This window comes from Myiozetetes cayanensis, unplaced genomic scaffold (genome assembly GCF_022539395.1).
Source record: "Myiozetetes cayanensis isolate MyiCay16 unplaced genomic scaffold, myiCay2020 scf4, whole genome shotgun sequence".
NCBI classification, from domain to species: domain Eukaryota; kingdom Metazoa; phylum Chordata; class Aves; order Passeriformes; family Tyrannidae; genus Myiozetetes; species Myiozetetes cayanensis.
In genome coordinates this window covers 70,037,415-70,053,156 of record NW_026087631.1, presented here as the reverse complement: position 1 = coordinate 70,053,156, position 15,742 = coordinate 70,037,415, and the positions used below count along the sequence as shown (strand labels likewise).

General features: G+C 42.4%; 1 protein-coding gene across 1 annotated transcript in view; it reads left to right on the top strand.

Moving 5' to 3' along the window:
* The window catches only part of EPG5 (ectopic P-granules 5 autophagy tethering factor), a 50,545-nt gene that overhangs the window by 12,042 nt on the left and 22,761 nt on the right, over positions 1–15,742 (top strand). Inside the window, exons 11-23 of the mRNA XM_050330010.1 lie at positions 948–1,102; positions 1,818–1,958; positions 2,165–2,329; positions 3,521–3,640; positions 5,489–5,748; positions 7,714–7,854; positions 8,593–8,737; positions 9,393–9,590; positions 10,256–10,366; positions 11,150–11,269; positions 12,662–12,828; positions 12,924–13,151; positions 15,014–15,137. Of these exons, the coding sequence (XP_050185967.1) occupies positions 948–1,102; positions 1,818–1,958; positions 2,165–2,329; positions 3,521–3,640; positions 5,489–5,748; positions 7,714–7,854; positions 8,593–8,737; positions 9,393–9,590; positions 10,256–10,366; positions 11,150–11,269; positions 12,662–12,828; positions 12,924–13,151; positions 15,014–15,137 (2,075 nt within the window). The remainder of the gene's footprint in view (positions 1–947; positions 1,103–1,817; positions 1,959–2,164; positions 2,330–3,520; positions 3,641–5,488; positions 5,749–7,713; positions 7,855–8,592; positions 8,738–9,392; positions 9,591–10,255; positions 10,367–11,149; positions 11,270–12,661; positions 12,829–12,923; positions 13,152–15,013; positions 15,138–15,742) is intronic.

The window sequence follows — 15,742 nt, the reverse complement described above, 5'->3', positions numbered from 1 at the left end:
GGAGGCAGACCACTCTCCAAACCTTTTTGCAGCCCAAGTGCTGCTTTCAGTCCTTGCTTTGCTGCAGAGATTCTATTTAGTTATAGGTCATTTTAATCTAAAATTATTTTATAAAAAAAAAAAATTTAATATTATTTAATTTTAAATTATTTAAAAGCCCCGTGGAGGTCTCCTTGTACGCTTACCTTCCTGGTGTCCCCCACCCTTAGGAATGGAATATTTATTTGTGTTTGTCACCATCTTGCTGTTGGGTTTAAAGAGGAAACCTGTCCTAAATTTGAATGAGAGCATCTCTTAGCCTTCCTTCCTGTGCAGCTTCAGTTCTCTGTTCTCAGAGATATGTTCCAAAGAAGTACATGCACTATTTTTTCTTGTGTTGAATTTGAGAGATTGAGTCTGGCCTTTCCTTGTAACTCTTAGGCCTAATCTAAGCCCAGGGTAAGATACTTGCAGTATTTCTGTTTGTAATCAGCATAGGATGGTCCCCCCCAGTTTAACTGCTGCTTGGGATCGTGGGATGTGAAATGGGCAGTCTCTCTCAACTTGATCAAAATCTCTCTGCTGTGCTTGGATGGACTGAGTTTTAATCTTCTCATGGCTGTGTCCTGATGAAAACTAGAATCCTTTAATATTATTTGGGTTAATCTGTGGAATTAACTGCTCCGGTATGTAATGGAAGCCAAAACTGTGATCCTGTTTTTAAAAAGCAGAAAGATTCAAGCAGTTCTCCCTGTGGATGATGGACATGGCATAGTTAAAATGATATTAAAAATTGAATTTCAGCCACTCCTGAAGAGAGGCTACTAATTTACAAGACTCCAGTGATTATAATTCCTTTGTCACTGGTTCCTTCTGTAGGACTGAAGTGTCAGTAAGTGTATAAATGTTGATATCCGTCCTATAACATTTCTTGTATCATGTTTCTTTCACTTGACTTTTTTTTCTAGACCCACAGCACCTTGAAAATTTTGAAAAGTATCTCCAGTCAATGAACTGCTCGGAAGAAATCTGTCTGCTCACCACATTTGCTCAGATGGCACAAACCAAACGTGCCGATGTTGATGAGGATTTTATCAAAATCATTGTTCTGGAGATATATGAGGTGGGTAATGTTACTGGTCCATTCAGGAGAAGGATGGAAGTGCTCTTTCTGTTTCTAACAGTGGAAGGTGTGGAACTTTCTTGGCTTCTGTTGTTTATTCTTCCATGGAACTAAGAAAGTACTGCTTCTGAGATTTGTAATCTGTCACTGAATGAAAATAACCTGAAGGATTTGTTTTTTATTTCTGGGAAAAAGAACAGCTTTTTATGTAAACAAATCCAAAACGTGTTGGTTGTGTTTGTTTTTGTTTTTTGTTTGTTTTGTTTGTTTTGGTTTTGTTTTTTTTGTTGTTTTTTTTTGTGTCTATGTGGTTTTTTGGTGTGTTTTGTTTGTTTGGGGTTTTTTTGGTGGTTTTTTGTTTCTGTTTTTTTGGTGGTTTTCTTGCATTGTTTTATTTTTCTAGTGCAGATCTAACCTGTAGCTCTGAACTTGCTTGTGTGGTGTGTTTTTTTTTTTTTGTTGTTGCCTCTAGATTTTGATTGTAATTTTTTTTGTTGGTCCTGTGTTTAATTTTGGACTTCGTGTTTGGCACTGATACATAGTACTTCCCTTGTCTTCTGGGGCAGTCATTTTCAGTTTAATGTTGGCATTTATCAGTAATGTTAGTGCACCAATTACCAGAGCAATTTTGTTCTGTATTTCCCAAAAGACGTTTTATTTCAATGCCAGTGAAGGTCAGCCAAGCCCAGTAACTTCTTCCTGCTGATACTCCCAGGTGTCCTATGTTAGCCTTGCCACAAGAGAGGCGTTTTCCAAAGTCGGTCGAGAACTCCTGGGAGCCATTGCCAGCATCCACACACAGATTATTTCCATACTGCTGGATCGAATCAGAGAGACCATTGAGAAGGTTGGGATGGTAAGTGACAGTGTCCATCATTTAAAGCACTTAAAACCAGAGGCCATAACCAGACTGTGTCACAAGACACGTCCTGGCATGAATGGACTGTGTAAAGACCTGTCTGTGGGGTTTTTTCGGTCGTGCCACTCCTTAGGACAGAAAGGGCATGATGCTGATTATGGTGTTGAGTCCTGATTATCCTTTTTTGTTTTCTGTCCTCAAAGGTCTCTTTGTACCTGTTTAAAGAGCTGCCATTGTACCTGTGGAAGCCTTCCGCATCCGAGATAGCGCTGATTCGTGACTGGTTATTAAATTACAGCCTGACAGCAGTGGAGAACAAGCTTGCCTGCATTATCCTAGAAGGGCTGAACTGGGGATTTGGGGAGCAGGTATGTATTGAAAACAGTCTTGAAACTCCTCAGATTTTCAGAGCAAAAGCTTTACACAACCTGGGGTTAGAAATGAACAAGAAAACAGTTAATTACAGGCTTTATATAATGTCAGTGCACTTAACAGCACAGGGTGGAAACTTCACAGTAATTTTACAGCATTGTGCTCATGCTGCTTTCTTGTAACTGAGATTAAAAGAGACATTTAAGAGAGAGTTTCCTCTCTGTAAACAAGAGAAAGCAGCTGGCAGGACAATTTTTTATGATTAAGATATACCTGTGGCTGCAGAAATTGAGGAATCTTCCAAGAAGTGTGTAGGAGACTGGTGTGGCTGTAGTTTGCCTGCTGGTATCCAAGTATGTCTTTCACAATGCAAGAAAACCAATGATTTGAAATGAAAAATTTCAGAACCCTGAGCACTATTTGAATGATTGGAAGTTGGTCCATGTGTTGGGTTACTCCAGGAGCTCCATCAGTTCAGGATCCACTAGAGGGTGAATGCTATGTCAGAGAGAAACAGAAATAGATTGGGAGAAAAAATCTTGTTGTCTGTGTTCTGTGATCCATTTTAGCATTGCAGCCTGTGCATTTGGTCATTCTGAACTCTTCTCTTTGCTGTGTGGATGCCTTTATAAAAATACTGACTTTTTCTCCCTGTTTCTTGATGACATGTGAATAAAAGGGGAAAAGGTAGGGAAAATGAACAGAGTTCTTTGCTGTGCAGTGACAGGACCATGTCTGTGCCTTTTGATATGGAGAAAAACAGTTCTGTAATGTGGCAGTTGATAAGAGGAATTTCTGTGTTTTCATACAAAAAAGGTGGTGATGTGGTTTGGGTTTGCTTTTAAAGGGAAGAATTCCAGTTTCTGTGTTACTTAATTTAAAATGGCATCTAGGGGTTTTTGGATTAATTGCTATAAATTCATGAAATGCACGTGGAAAGTGATTGTGATCAACATTTTTTTTTTTTTTAATAATCTACCTATGTATTGCCCTGTGTGAGCCCAGAATTCTTAAATGTTGGGCTGAATTTTTCTTATGGGCAAGATTTTGCCTGCATGGTGCAATATTTAATTTAAACTGCCAGAAAGAGCTTAATATTTATTTCTCTGTAGTGCAACTGAGCAATACAGTTCTAGAGACCTTTTAAGTGGACAGAGAGTTTTGTGTTCTGATTCTGTGTTTAGCAGGATACTCTTCATCTGGATTCAGCTGTCCATTCTGAAGTTGCATTGATGGTCCTGGAAGCGTATCAGAAATATCTCTCTGAGAAACCATATGCTGGGCTGCTTTCTGAAAGCATAAAACAGGTATCCCTTCTTCAGAATTACAGGCACTAGCTTATGGATGGTGATAAACAGGAAGAACTGCAAGTCAAGACCTTGTTTTCTTTCTTTTATTTTTTTTTAAAGATGCCCTTTCTTCATCCTGCTAGAATACCATAACCTACCAACGTTCAGTATTGTCTGCACCCACAGAGCTGTTTGAAAACAGCTGTTAGGCTTATGTGGAACATTTGTATGAGAATCATAAAATCATAGAATGGTTTCGGTTGGGTTGGAAGGGACCTTAAAGATCATCTGTACTGTGAGCAGGAACTAGACCAGTTTGCTCCAAAACCCCGTCCAACCTGGCCTTGGATACTTCCAGGGATGGGGCAGCCACAGCTTCTCTGGGCAGCCTGTGCCAGGGCTCTCTACCCTCACAGCCAAGGATTTCCTCCCAATATCCCATCTAACCCTGCCCCATGTCAGTATGAAGCCGTTTTCCTTGTCCTGTCACTCCAGGCCCTTGCAAATATTCTCTCCCCATGTTTCTTGAAGTAGATATTTTAGTTTTCACCCCCATGTAGATCTGTAGTTGAATAGTCACAACCTGGAGCACAAGAGACATCCTCCCTGTGATTCCAGCTCTTAGTCTTACCTTATTTCAAGACTCAGGTGTTAATCCCTTTAGGAGCTTTTCAGTCAGTGCTGTGTGACCTGAACACCCCACAAATGTCTGTTACGTTGATTTTACAGCACATTGGTCACTGAGGGAGGGATAGCTCCAAGTTACAGAAGGGGAATGGAAGGATAGAAAGATCAGGGTTAAAAAAATCCCAATTTTCATTATTCAATCCAAGATACTTCTATTTATTTATTCAGAGCTTTTAGCCTTGTGCTAAATTGTCTTTGTCTTGTCTTGTACCTGGTCTTCTCAGTATTTCTTTTACAGTGTTTCCACCTCCCATGTGATTTTTCCTCCCGTGTTTTCTTCCCACACTCTTCACGTTCCTTGTTGTCTCTGCTCTTTTCTGACTTGCCCCTCTGCACTACTTGGCCATGGTTCATTGTCTTGTGCCAGCTAGAGGAGTTCTCTATTTTAAGCCTATTTCAGCCTCAGCTGCCACTTGTACTGGGGAATCTGTCCTGACTTGCCTGAGCTTGTAACTGGAATTAGAGAGAAAATAGTGCTTAGGTTTTTGTACCCTTGTTCTGAGAGCAATTTACTCTACTCTGTCAGAGCATGTACAATATTTTGTTTTTCCCAAGATTTATAGTTCTTTCTGATCTAAACAGAATTTTCATGACCATGGACACATGTACGTGGCACAGACTCTACCTGTCTACATTACAGACTTCTTTCTAAGGAGAGGCTGCCAGGTTTTAGTTTTGGGGGGGGGGTGTGTGTGTTTGACACTTGCTACTTTTTTGCATTTATTTTTCTGTTTCCTTTCACTGGCAGTCTTAAACGTTGTAAACACTGCGGCAGGTTGTTGCGTGGCCTTCTCTTTTCATTAGTAAAAAATCAAAATTCAATCCAAGATCCACATCTGGCTTGGAAAAATCTGGGCGAACAGTGTTAAGTTGACAGCCTTTACTAAAAAGGATGGGAGGGGTAGGGAGAGGAGGTGGAAATCAAGGCAGTTGGAATGGAGTGTTTAGATAAACTACATGGTGCGTCTAAAGAATAACTGCTGCTGGTCTGATGGTAGAATCACAGAAGGTTTGGGTTGGAAGGGACCCCAGAGATCACCACGTGCCAGCCCCTGTGTCACGGTGTTGTGACAGAAGAGCAGGCCCATCCAAGCTACCCCAGGTCCCAGACTGGAGCCCCAGTGCTTTGTTATTAGGGCTGCGCTCCCTCTCATTTCTGCTCCTGCTCCTCTGTCCCAGGTCTCCTACTTAGCCAGCATCGTTCGGTACGGGGAAACACCGGAGACTTCCTTCAACCAGTGGGCTTGGAGTTTGATTCTGAGGCTGAAGCTGCACAGGAACGACCGCGGGGTGCCGCAGGGCGGGCCGCCCGTGCCCGTGTGCGACAGCGCGCTCGACACGGCCGAGTCGGTCACGCTGCACCCCCTGCTCAAGGCTGTGAAGGCAAACATCCCCATAGGCTGCTACCTGGCACTGGCCATGACCGCCCTGGGGCACAGGTAACTGCTTCCCATGTGTGTTTGCCTTGGATGGGTGGCCCCAGTGGCTGAGCAACCTCCCTGATGGCGAGCCGAGGGTTGTTAAAGTTCTTTGTGCCTGTCTGAATCAAAAAAGGACTCTTATGAGGAGACACTGTGGGAGCTGGGCTTGTTCAGCCTAAAGAAGACTGAGAGGGGATCTCATTAATGCACATAAACATCTCAGAGGTGGGTGTCAGAGGATGGTGCCAGACTCTGTTCAGTGGTGCCCAGCAATAGGAAGAGGAGCAATTGCCGTAATCCACAATACAAGAAGTTTCACCTCAATGTGAGGAAGAGTTTCTTTATATTGAGGGTAGCAGAGCACTGGAACAGCTGCCCAGGGAGGTCATGGAGTCTCCCTCTCTGGAGACATCCATCTGGATGCATTCCTGTGTCCTGTTCCAAGTGACCCTACCTTTGCAGGGGGGTTGGACTAGATGATTTCCAGAGGCCCCTTCCAACCCTGATTATTCTGTGATTCTGTGACTACAGTTCCACCACCTCCCTGGTCAGTTCATTCCAATGCCTGCCAGCCCTTTCTGTGAAGGAATTCTTCCTGAATTCTTTCAAACAACGCAGTAGCTCCTTTATTTCGCTAATAGTATTTTTTGCCTTCTGCATGTTAAGGTGAAAATAGTCATTAGAAATAGTACTGAAACTGTGGGGTTAGCATGATTTCTCTGGACAGGAGTAACTTTTAACCACACTTACTGAAATAAAGAGCTTTTTAACCTTGAAACTGAACCTCATAACCCTGACTCAGTTTCAACACAGTCTTAACCAGTGCTTTCAGCTCATTTGTTGGTAAGGCTTTTGGGCATAATCAAATATACTGGTTGATAACAGTACAGAGATGCACAAAGTTTAATTAGTCTTTACCAGCTCTGTTTTCCCTGAATCTGTGATCTCTAATTATCTGTTATTGAAAATTTTCACCAACTCGTTTTCTGTGTATAATATTATGTTACTCTTTCAAGAGAAACTGAGCTTTTTTCTCCTTCTCCAAGCCGTGGCTTGATAATAAGATTATGCCATTATAGATACTTCAAAGCACTGGATTAATTTGAGGCTGATATGGAGTTGTTCTGGTTGAGGGTGGCAATTTTTCCAGCATGAAATAAAAAACCAAAGAACCTCTTTAGTTTGTCCCCCTGCACCTTCTCTGTTTGACCTTGCAAAAAATCATTTGATATCCTTCTCCTGTATAAAAATTACCACAATTATTAATCACATGATAAAACTCAAGGGCAGTTACGCTTAGGAGCAGAAGAAACAAAGCGCTGTACTGTGTGGTTGTGACTTAATACAGTATTTCATTTTCATGACCTCAGAGTAGACCTCAGGATTCACGTTTTACATCTTTTTCCAATGTGCAGCTTTTCTCAGTTGGCAAAACTTGATGCAATGCACCAAAAAAGTTGCTGCTACTGAGTTTTCTGGACACTAAGAGTAGAATTCATCTCGTCTGGCTGCAACCACCTGAGTACCTACTGTAAGGAAACCCTCTGAGGTCCACTTATAAATAGTGAAGAAAGATGTGCAGAGCATCATCCAAACTGAGGAGATGTCAAAGCCAGAACATGTTGAAACTCCCTTTGTGGGCTCTTCTTTTGCCCGAACAGGGAGGCAAGTTGGTTAGGTAAGGGAACACCACCAAGTTTTAAACTGATAGATGGATGAAGACCCGCATCTCCGGGAATTTTCGGAAGATGGGACACAAATCCACAGAAGGGCAGGAAATGCTTACCTAGTCTGTCAGGAATTGAGTGATTCCTATAGCTGAATAAAAGGCTCTGGATTTAGCTGTTTGGGTTTTCAAAGATGAAGAGTGAAGTTATGAATGTATTTACATCTCAGTTTATAAAGACTAAATCAACACCCAGTCTTCCTTTCTACTGATAGTCATTGTGTTTTTCTTAATTATATACTTTTTTTTTTTGACAGCATTGAGAAGTTCTGTGCTGAAGGGATCCCTCTTTTGGGTGTACTCGTCCAGTCTGGACATCTGAGAACAGTAGTGCACGTGCTGGATAAAATTTTACCCTTGTTTTACTCTTGCCAGTATTACCTCCTGAAGAATGAACAGTAAGCATTTTGTGTTCATGCTATGCTTATTTATGTATTTATTTTATATATTTATTTGCTTCCTTTGTGATAATTGCGAGGAAAGTTAATCTTACCTGTTAAATTTGCGTGGCTTCACGCAGGGTTTTGCATCCAGCGAGAATGTGATGGTGGAAGCACATCTGGTTTCTGTGCTGAGTAACTTTTTGGCATTGACTGTGGTTGAGGGAAGTAGTTGTAGGAGTGTGTCCTGCTGACACCACATGCACAGCTGTCACTGATGCTGCTGCTGTGCCACAGAAGTGTTCTTCAGACAGCTGTGTTTCGAGGAGCTGTGGTGTTAGATGAGTGAGAAAGACCAGCAGGCAGTATCAGTAGGGACACAGTGTGTCAAGCGCTGTACTTCAGATGTCTGTCCTGGTCAGTTTGTAACGTAGTTGCTGAGGTGCCTTTGTCTTGGACCACTTGACAGTCTCCCAAACAACTCCTGGGCTAGATTTGAGTGCTGATGTAGATCAAGAACTGTATTTAGTCCTCATCAGCTGCCTTGAATTACAGTCTGCCATGAAATGTTCATACTGTGCCCATTATATGGCTAAAATGGAGCAGATAAATCTGCATTGTGGTTGTGAGCCAGAGCCTTGGATATATCTGTCAGCAGTGGAGTTGAGCTGGTTTTAAATTCCTTAGATGCAGCTTTCCTGTTTGTTATGTAGTAGAAGGTATTTTAGAGTTAATTTCATTTGTTGACATCCCTAGGTTTTTAACTTACATCAAACTGTTCCTTCATCTGGACAGTGGAGTCCCTCAAGGAGTTACCCAGCAGGTTACCCATAAAGTGACACAGCACTTGACAGGTGTGAACTACGGAGAAAACATTAAGCTGCTCAGTAGTATGATACAGGTAAGAAGATTATTTAAAAAAAAAGAGGGGCTGAGAGTATTTAAAACCAGGCTGTTTTGACCAAGTCGGTGTTTAAGGTTGGAAAGGATAAGAATTTGGCAACTGTGCAGCCAGGGAATGCCCTGCATCAGGCATTAAATACTTGGGTTTGGCTTCCTGAAATGCTTCTGCTTAAACTTGCCTAAATCTGGCAGTGCATGTGGTATTGGACATAACAACGTTTCCCTTCCAGACTTCTTGGAAAATTTAATTACTTAAATTTAATACCAGGCCAAAACTGCCTAAAAAAAAGGAAATATAATATGCAAGCGCTACTGTCTTATTTGTGTTTTTGAGGAATGCAGCAAGTGTAATACTGTTTGAAAGCTTTGCTTTTGGCTGTTCGTTTGGGGATTCATTTTGGGATGATAAAAATGTTGCTGTGTGAGGGAACAGTAGTGTTTTTCTAAGTGCAGAGAGGTCAAGGGGCAAGGTCATCTAACAATTAGAGTAGAGTAAGGGAAATAGACCTACTCTGGGAAGTCCTTTTACAGGAACAGCACGTGACACTTCGGAAATAGATGCCCCCACAGCAAGTTAAACAGTTCCTCAATAGATGCTTAACCTTAAATCGACGCCGCAATCTGCTGACTGATTTTACGCTTTTATTTGGCAGACTCACATTTTTTCAAGCGACCGGCCAAATGGAGTGGGGCCAGCTGCAGTACTGGAGTTCTGGGTCCAGGTCCTCACCAGCCAGCAGCTGTGGCACAGGGACAGGGCAACACTCTGCTTGCTGGATGGCTTGTGTAAAGCTGCTTTTCAGTACGGCCAAGAGGACTGTGTGCAAAAGCTGCTTTACCAACAGCACAAGGTAATAAATAGTAGTGGTGCATTGGTGTGGCTGTTGAGTGAATGGTCACTTTGTTTGTTGCTCACTCTGGCTTTGATGTGAATGTGTTTTCCTGAGGTGCTACAGGAACAGTCAGGATCCTGCTATGGGCAGGGACACCTTCAGCTAGACCAGGTTGCTCCAAGCCCTGTCCAGCCTGGCCTTGGACACTTCCAGGGATGGGGCAGCCACAACTTCTCTGGACAATCTGACATAAGTGATGCAGAGGTTATTTGATTTGCTTCTGAGTGGGTCAAAATCAGTGAAACGTCTGATATTTTGATAGTAGTTATTAAAACCGACCTGTAACACAGTTTTCATTCACATGAGTTCTGTCATAGTTTGTGTTCTTCGTATTCCATATGTTCAGTAGTGTGTTTAGAACAAAAATGGGGCTTCCTCTCCAGAATAAAACAGGCACTGTTCAGTGAAACAGGATGTTTTCACTGAAAAAAGAAATGAAGTACAAGCAGGCATTTCAGTGGTGCTTGACTGAGCTAAGGTGGGAAAGTAGCAATATGAGTCAGAAAGGAACCTGGACGAAGGTAGAGTGACATACCTAAATCTTCTAAATTGAACTACCTAAAGCTTCTAAATCGTACTGCTTCTTACAAAGAAAAACCCAAATGTTTTCTGTTTCTGTGCAGAATGCTTTGGGCTATCACTGTGACAAAAGTCTGCTGTCTTCTGTTGTTAGCTGGATCGTGGCAGGCAATGTGACACCATCCTTCGTGGAGGGCAATGCCAATCCCTCTCAGGTAAGTGATGGTGTTGTGTGAACTGCCCTGGGATAAGCAGCGTACAGGTGTCTTGGGGGCTCTTTTTTTCCCTGCTTTTGTGGGTTTTTGCAGATTTTTTTTCTTGTTCCCTTTTTCTTCCTATCCCAGAGCGATTTTGATTTTCTTTTTTCGTTTTCTTGTGATAAAATCCCAGTTTAGCATAAGAGAATTCTGAGGGTTTATTACACAAAAGGGAACATGGACATTTTCCAGTGAGAGAGTCTGTCTAATCTGTGTCCAAGAATTCACATGATAGGATTTAATAGTTAAGTTTTCTTTCTAATCTTCAATTGCTCTTGATCTATTTAATAAGAGAAAATACGTAAAGCCTGACTTTTCTATTAGATCAGTCTTTATCTGATAAATATTTTGAATTTTAATTGCTTTCTCTCTACCTGAGTTCCTTGTTCAAGCAAAAAGGAAGAAAACCCTGCAGTACCACAAATGTGTAGTGCAGGTGGGAGAGAGGAGATCTTATTTTACTGAGTTTGAGAAGTTTGTTTCCTCCAGAACTCTCAGGATAATTCTGTCTGTTGTCCCTCCTTTTCCCTTTCGTTCCCAAGATAGTACAAAATACAGAGGGGAAGTTTGAATGTGAGGATAAAGAGGAAACTGGTTTTCTTCGTGAGATGTGATACTGCTTTTTCCAGCTTTGTAATGGGAATCTGTCAAAGACATACTTCTCTTAAGAAAGCAGCAAGCTTCCTGATCCTACCCCTACTATTTTGTTATCAATTTTTCTGTTATTTCTGTGTTGTCCAGGTCTGGTTTTCATGGATGGTGTTAAATATGGAGTCAATATTTGAGGAAGATTCACAGCTTCGCAGAGTTGTGGAGGGGGAGCTGGTTATTAATGCTTTAACTCCTGATCAAGCTTTGAAGGTGAGAAAACCGTTCATCCCTTTTTATTAGAGAGAAAAGTGTTCCCTTGTATCATTTAGATTTGTCTTATGTGCTTTTTCTTACCAGGATAAAAGAATAAATAGTGCTTTATCTGGCTTTACAGGACAAAATATACCCCAGGGAAGTTTTCTTTTACACTTTGAGTACATTTGAGCTCTTTTACGTTTAAAAGCTACCGTGCAAATAATACAGAAAATTTCAGACTTCACTCACTAATTTGTGCTCTTGCATGACTTTCTGGGTCATCTGAGTGCCTCATGGATTTACTCTATACCACTGGGGTGGGGAGTGCTTATTTTTCAGGTGGGAAAAAAGGTCTACATTTCAAACACATGATTTCTCAGATGATCTGAATTTTACCTTTACTTTTCTCTATTTTCTGAATTATTTTCCAAGGCTTTCAGAACTGTTTAGGTCTCTCCCTTATCAAGGCACTTAATCAGGTGTGCTCTGGGCCACGTTGCAAGCATTTTCCACGTTCTTTGACCCGATTCAAATTAGAGATTCTGGAGCAAAGCATGTGGAAAGCAAAGCTGTCCAGTCTCAAAGTGTGACTTTTGGCCCATCCTTCGTCTCAGCTGTTTCAGTGTGTTTTAGTGAAGCCCCATGAAAACAGGTTTGCCTGGGCCGTGTCCAGGCTGGTGCATGTCTTGCATCCTTGAAAACTAGTCTGGAAAACATTTGTCCTTCGGCTTGCATGTCTTGATTTAGCCAAATAGAATGTGGGTAGTGTGTGGCAAAAAGGATGCTGAGGGTTCCCAAGGTGTGGTGGAGGGGATGAGGTAGTACTGGGGTCTGCTCTGAGATTTGGGAACTGGGGAAAAGCCTTGCATTCCCCTGCATCAGGCACAGTCCAGGGGGGCTTGGTGGGGGACTGTTCAATGATTTAGTGGGTCTGTGGTGTTGCTGATAGGGGGTGGTGCTACTCAGATGTTGCTTTCCCTTTGTTCTGCTTTTCCTTCTGAATTCTTTCTTCACGTTAGTTTTACTTTACATTTTGAATTTTCACTAGAGCTATGTGGAATGTAGGCTGGAAAAAGATGGAAGTAGCATACTGGAAGTCTAAACCAGGAGCATCTACCTTTGTGAGGAAGAACAGTAATTAGGTGTAATTAACACCAATGGACCATATGTTGGCCGTGCATCAGAGCCATCATACTATTTTTTTTTTGAGCATTAGAGGTGTAGCTCTGCTCTCCAGCATAGCTGTGGGCTGGGCAGGTCATCCTTCAAGACCTGGAACAGATGTGTGACTGTTCCCAAAGTTTTCTCCTCCGTAATTACCGAGTGTACATGCTGTGCTACTCTGCTAAATTAACCTGTGACAGCCTGTTACAGCAGAACACCTGCCTGAAAGTGTTGTTTCTGCAGAAAGCCCAGGACCAGCTGAAGCTGCCCATCGTCCCTTCCCTTCAGAGGCTCATGATCTACCGCTGGGCTCACCAGGCCCTTGCTACCCCGGCAGATCACCCTCTCATGCCACTGATCTGGCAGAAATTCTTCCTCCTGTACCTTCACCGACCGGGACCACAGTACGGGTGAGCCAGACCTGCTCCTGCACATCAGCAAGCGGAGGTGCTGATTTGGCGCTTGCAGCCAGACTTAGCTGTGCTTGTTTTGGTTGGTTTTCTAGGCTACCTGTAGATGGCTGCATTGGGAGGCATTTTTTCCAGAGTGCAGCTCACGTGAACTTGCTGAAGGAGATGAAGCAGCGGCTGATAGAGGTGGCAGACTTCCACCACGCTGCCAGCAAAGCACTGAGGGTGGAGAGCCCTGCTGAGGGCACTGACAGGTCACCAGAGAAGGCCAGCTGCTCACCTGCGTACCTGACTTCACCTGCGCTGCATAAGGAGCTTGTCAGGTAAAAAAAAAGCCTTCCCAGTTCCATCTTATTCTATGCAAATGCCCAAGTAACTACTACGGCACAGTTGTAGCTGTGGGAGACATGAAGGGATGTGACCTTAAGATGTGCTGCAGGCACTTGTCATCAAGGCCATCCATTAACCCAGCACTGCCAAGGCCACCACTAACCCATGTCCCCGAGCTGTGGTCAGATCAGTTCCTCCGTTGGGACAATGTGTTTTGTTGGAGAGGGGGCTGATTTTACTCCTAAAAATAAAACATTGTTGATATAGTTGTTGGCCTCCCCTTAGGGGAGAAGCTTTGCTTTTTGATGAGTGGTATCCCTGTGCTGGTAAAATCATTATTGTTTAGGCGTACCTGCATGTGCATCACTAGCTGTAAATGTAAGATGCTACTTGGTGTGTATATATCTGTTTGTCACAGACAAGGGCTTAAATTTATGTCTGGAAAAGATGATTTCATCAGGATTTACTGGGGACTTGAGCACATGGTTCACTTTGTGCAGTTTGCTTGGTTAGTGAGCTGAAGGTGAGCTTTGCCACCTGAAAAATGGTAACCTTTTGCTTAACCAAAGCCTTGGCACAAGGCTCTCTTTTTGTCTTGGAGTAGGCTAAGGAAAGGGGTACAGTCACTCACTGCCACTCACCTGCTGATCCCTCACTTTTGTAAGGGATGGTAACTTCTAAGAGATGCCTCAGGCACACTAAAACTGCAGCTTTGCTGTTCAGAAGTCAGTGGTTCTGTAACACAGAGACTTTTGGTCTAAGAAGTCCTCCCTAAGAAGTGTTTTGCAGTATGACAGTATTTGAATAGTCCCAGAACCCAGGTGAAAGGATTATTTGGAAAGAGTCCCTTGTTCAGGGGCTTTGGGTGTATGGAATCTGAGCTCCCGTGGGGTGCTCCCCTCAGCAGTCAGCAGGTACTGTGCCAACAAACAAGGGAGATCATAAATCCTACTTGGTCCTTTGTGAAAAATAGCCCAGAGATGCTCACTGGGTGTAACTTGATTAATATTTTCAGTCTTTCGTTTCAGAGAAGTTCCCCACTCCAACATAAATCCAGACTGCTCTACACCCAAGTAAATCTTAGGCTCAGGAAGTTTAATGACCTGTCTAGTTTCCTTGACAGGAGGGGAATTATTGGTAGGGTTTGTAAGGGCTGATTTCTTGGAACTAAACTAGTTCCATTTTTTCACCAGTGACACTGATCTAGGGAACAGGAGTTTGCTAGTGATACTTAATACCAGAGTGTGAAGATTTAATGCCATTTTAGAGCTTCCTTGTCAGGAAGGCTTGGATGGTATGCTTAGAAAAAAGGTACCACTCAGTGGAACGATGACAGCCAAAGAAATAGGTGTATTTATGTAAAAGTACACTATTAGCAGAGGAGGAAATTAGAATAACCTGGCCATGAATGAGACTCTAAAAAAAAAATATTGAAGAATGTGACTCAGCTCAGACTGTGGCCTTTTGGAGCAGGCAGTCTGGAGGAGTCATGGGGTGAGCAGGCAAACTTACATGTACTCTGTTTTTTCCTGTGGTCTCTTGAGTAGGGTGGTGGTGAGATTCCCTGACATAAGAGACTATTCCAATCCTGGGTCTTATGCTAATTGGAATAAATGTTTTCCTTTTCAGAATTTGTCCTGTTACTCTTTGTTAATTGCTCTTTATATTTTTCTGAGTAGGTTCATTTCACTGGTGGTATTTGAACTGACAGCAAACTACTTAAAAAGCACCTGAAACCTCAAGTTTTGAGCCACATCACCTTGTAGCCTTACTTGCTGCCTTATTTCTGAACCCCAAAACAATCAGAGTTCACACTGATATATTTTTTCCCTTCTTTTCTCTTTTTTTCCCTCAGGCTTTGTAATGTTTTAGTTTTGTGGTTGGAAGAAGAGAGTTTCCAGAAAGGAGACACATACATTCCCTCTTTACCAAAGCAGTTTGATGTACACAGACTTGCTAAAATCATGCAGAATCAACAGGTGAGGTGCTAGTATCGCTGAAACTCTGGGATCCAAAGTTCACTTGTTAAAATGAGTCCTTGAAATCAGTGAGAGACTTGGTGTCACTAGTCCTTAACGCACATGCAGCAAACTGCCTTCCTTTATGTTTGAAAGAGGGCTCAGAAGCAGATTCCTTGCGTATCTTAGTGAGAACAGTCCTTATTCTGCACTGTTCTGTAATTTGCATTCTGAGGTAACGTCAGAGAATTGTTGAAGTTGGAATTTTAAATAACAAAGGACTGGAAGCCAAAACCTGCTCGTGTTGGTAATCTGTAAATTGTCAGGTTCAAATATAAGTTTGTGAGTGGGAAGTATGTCTTATTCTGTCCACCAAACCTAAAGAATTGCAAGACTAAACAACCCGTGAGAGGGGAGATTTTGGAAGGGCATTTCCTCATGCTTGCTTTGTTTTTGTTCCTCCAGTGTATGGGACTGCTGGAAATGCAACTTCTTTTAGCCTGGCTGCTGTTAGTTATGCCATGATGTTTTAGACTATCTTGGTCCCCATGTTCCCTTTTTAAGAACAGATTTTTAATAATCAGTACTCTTTGTCTCTTATTTGCCAGAAATTATACTGCATGTCA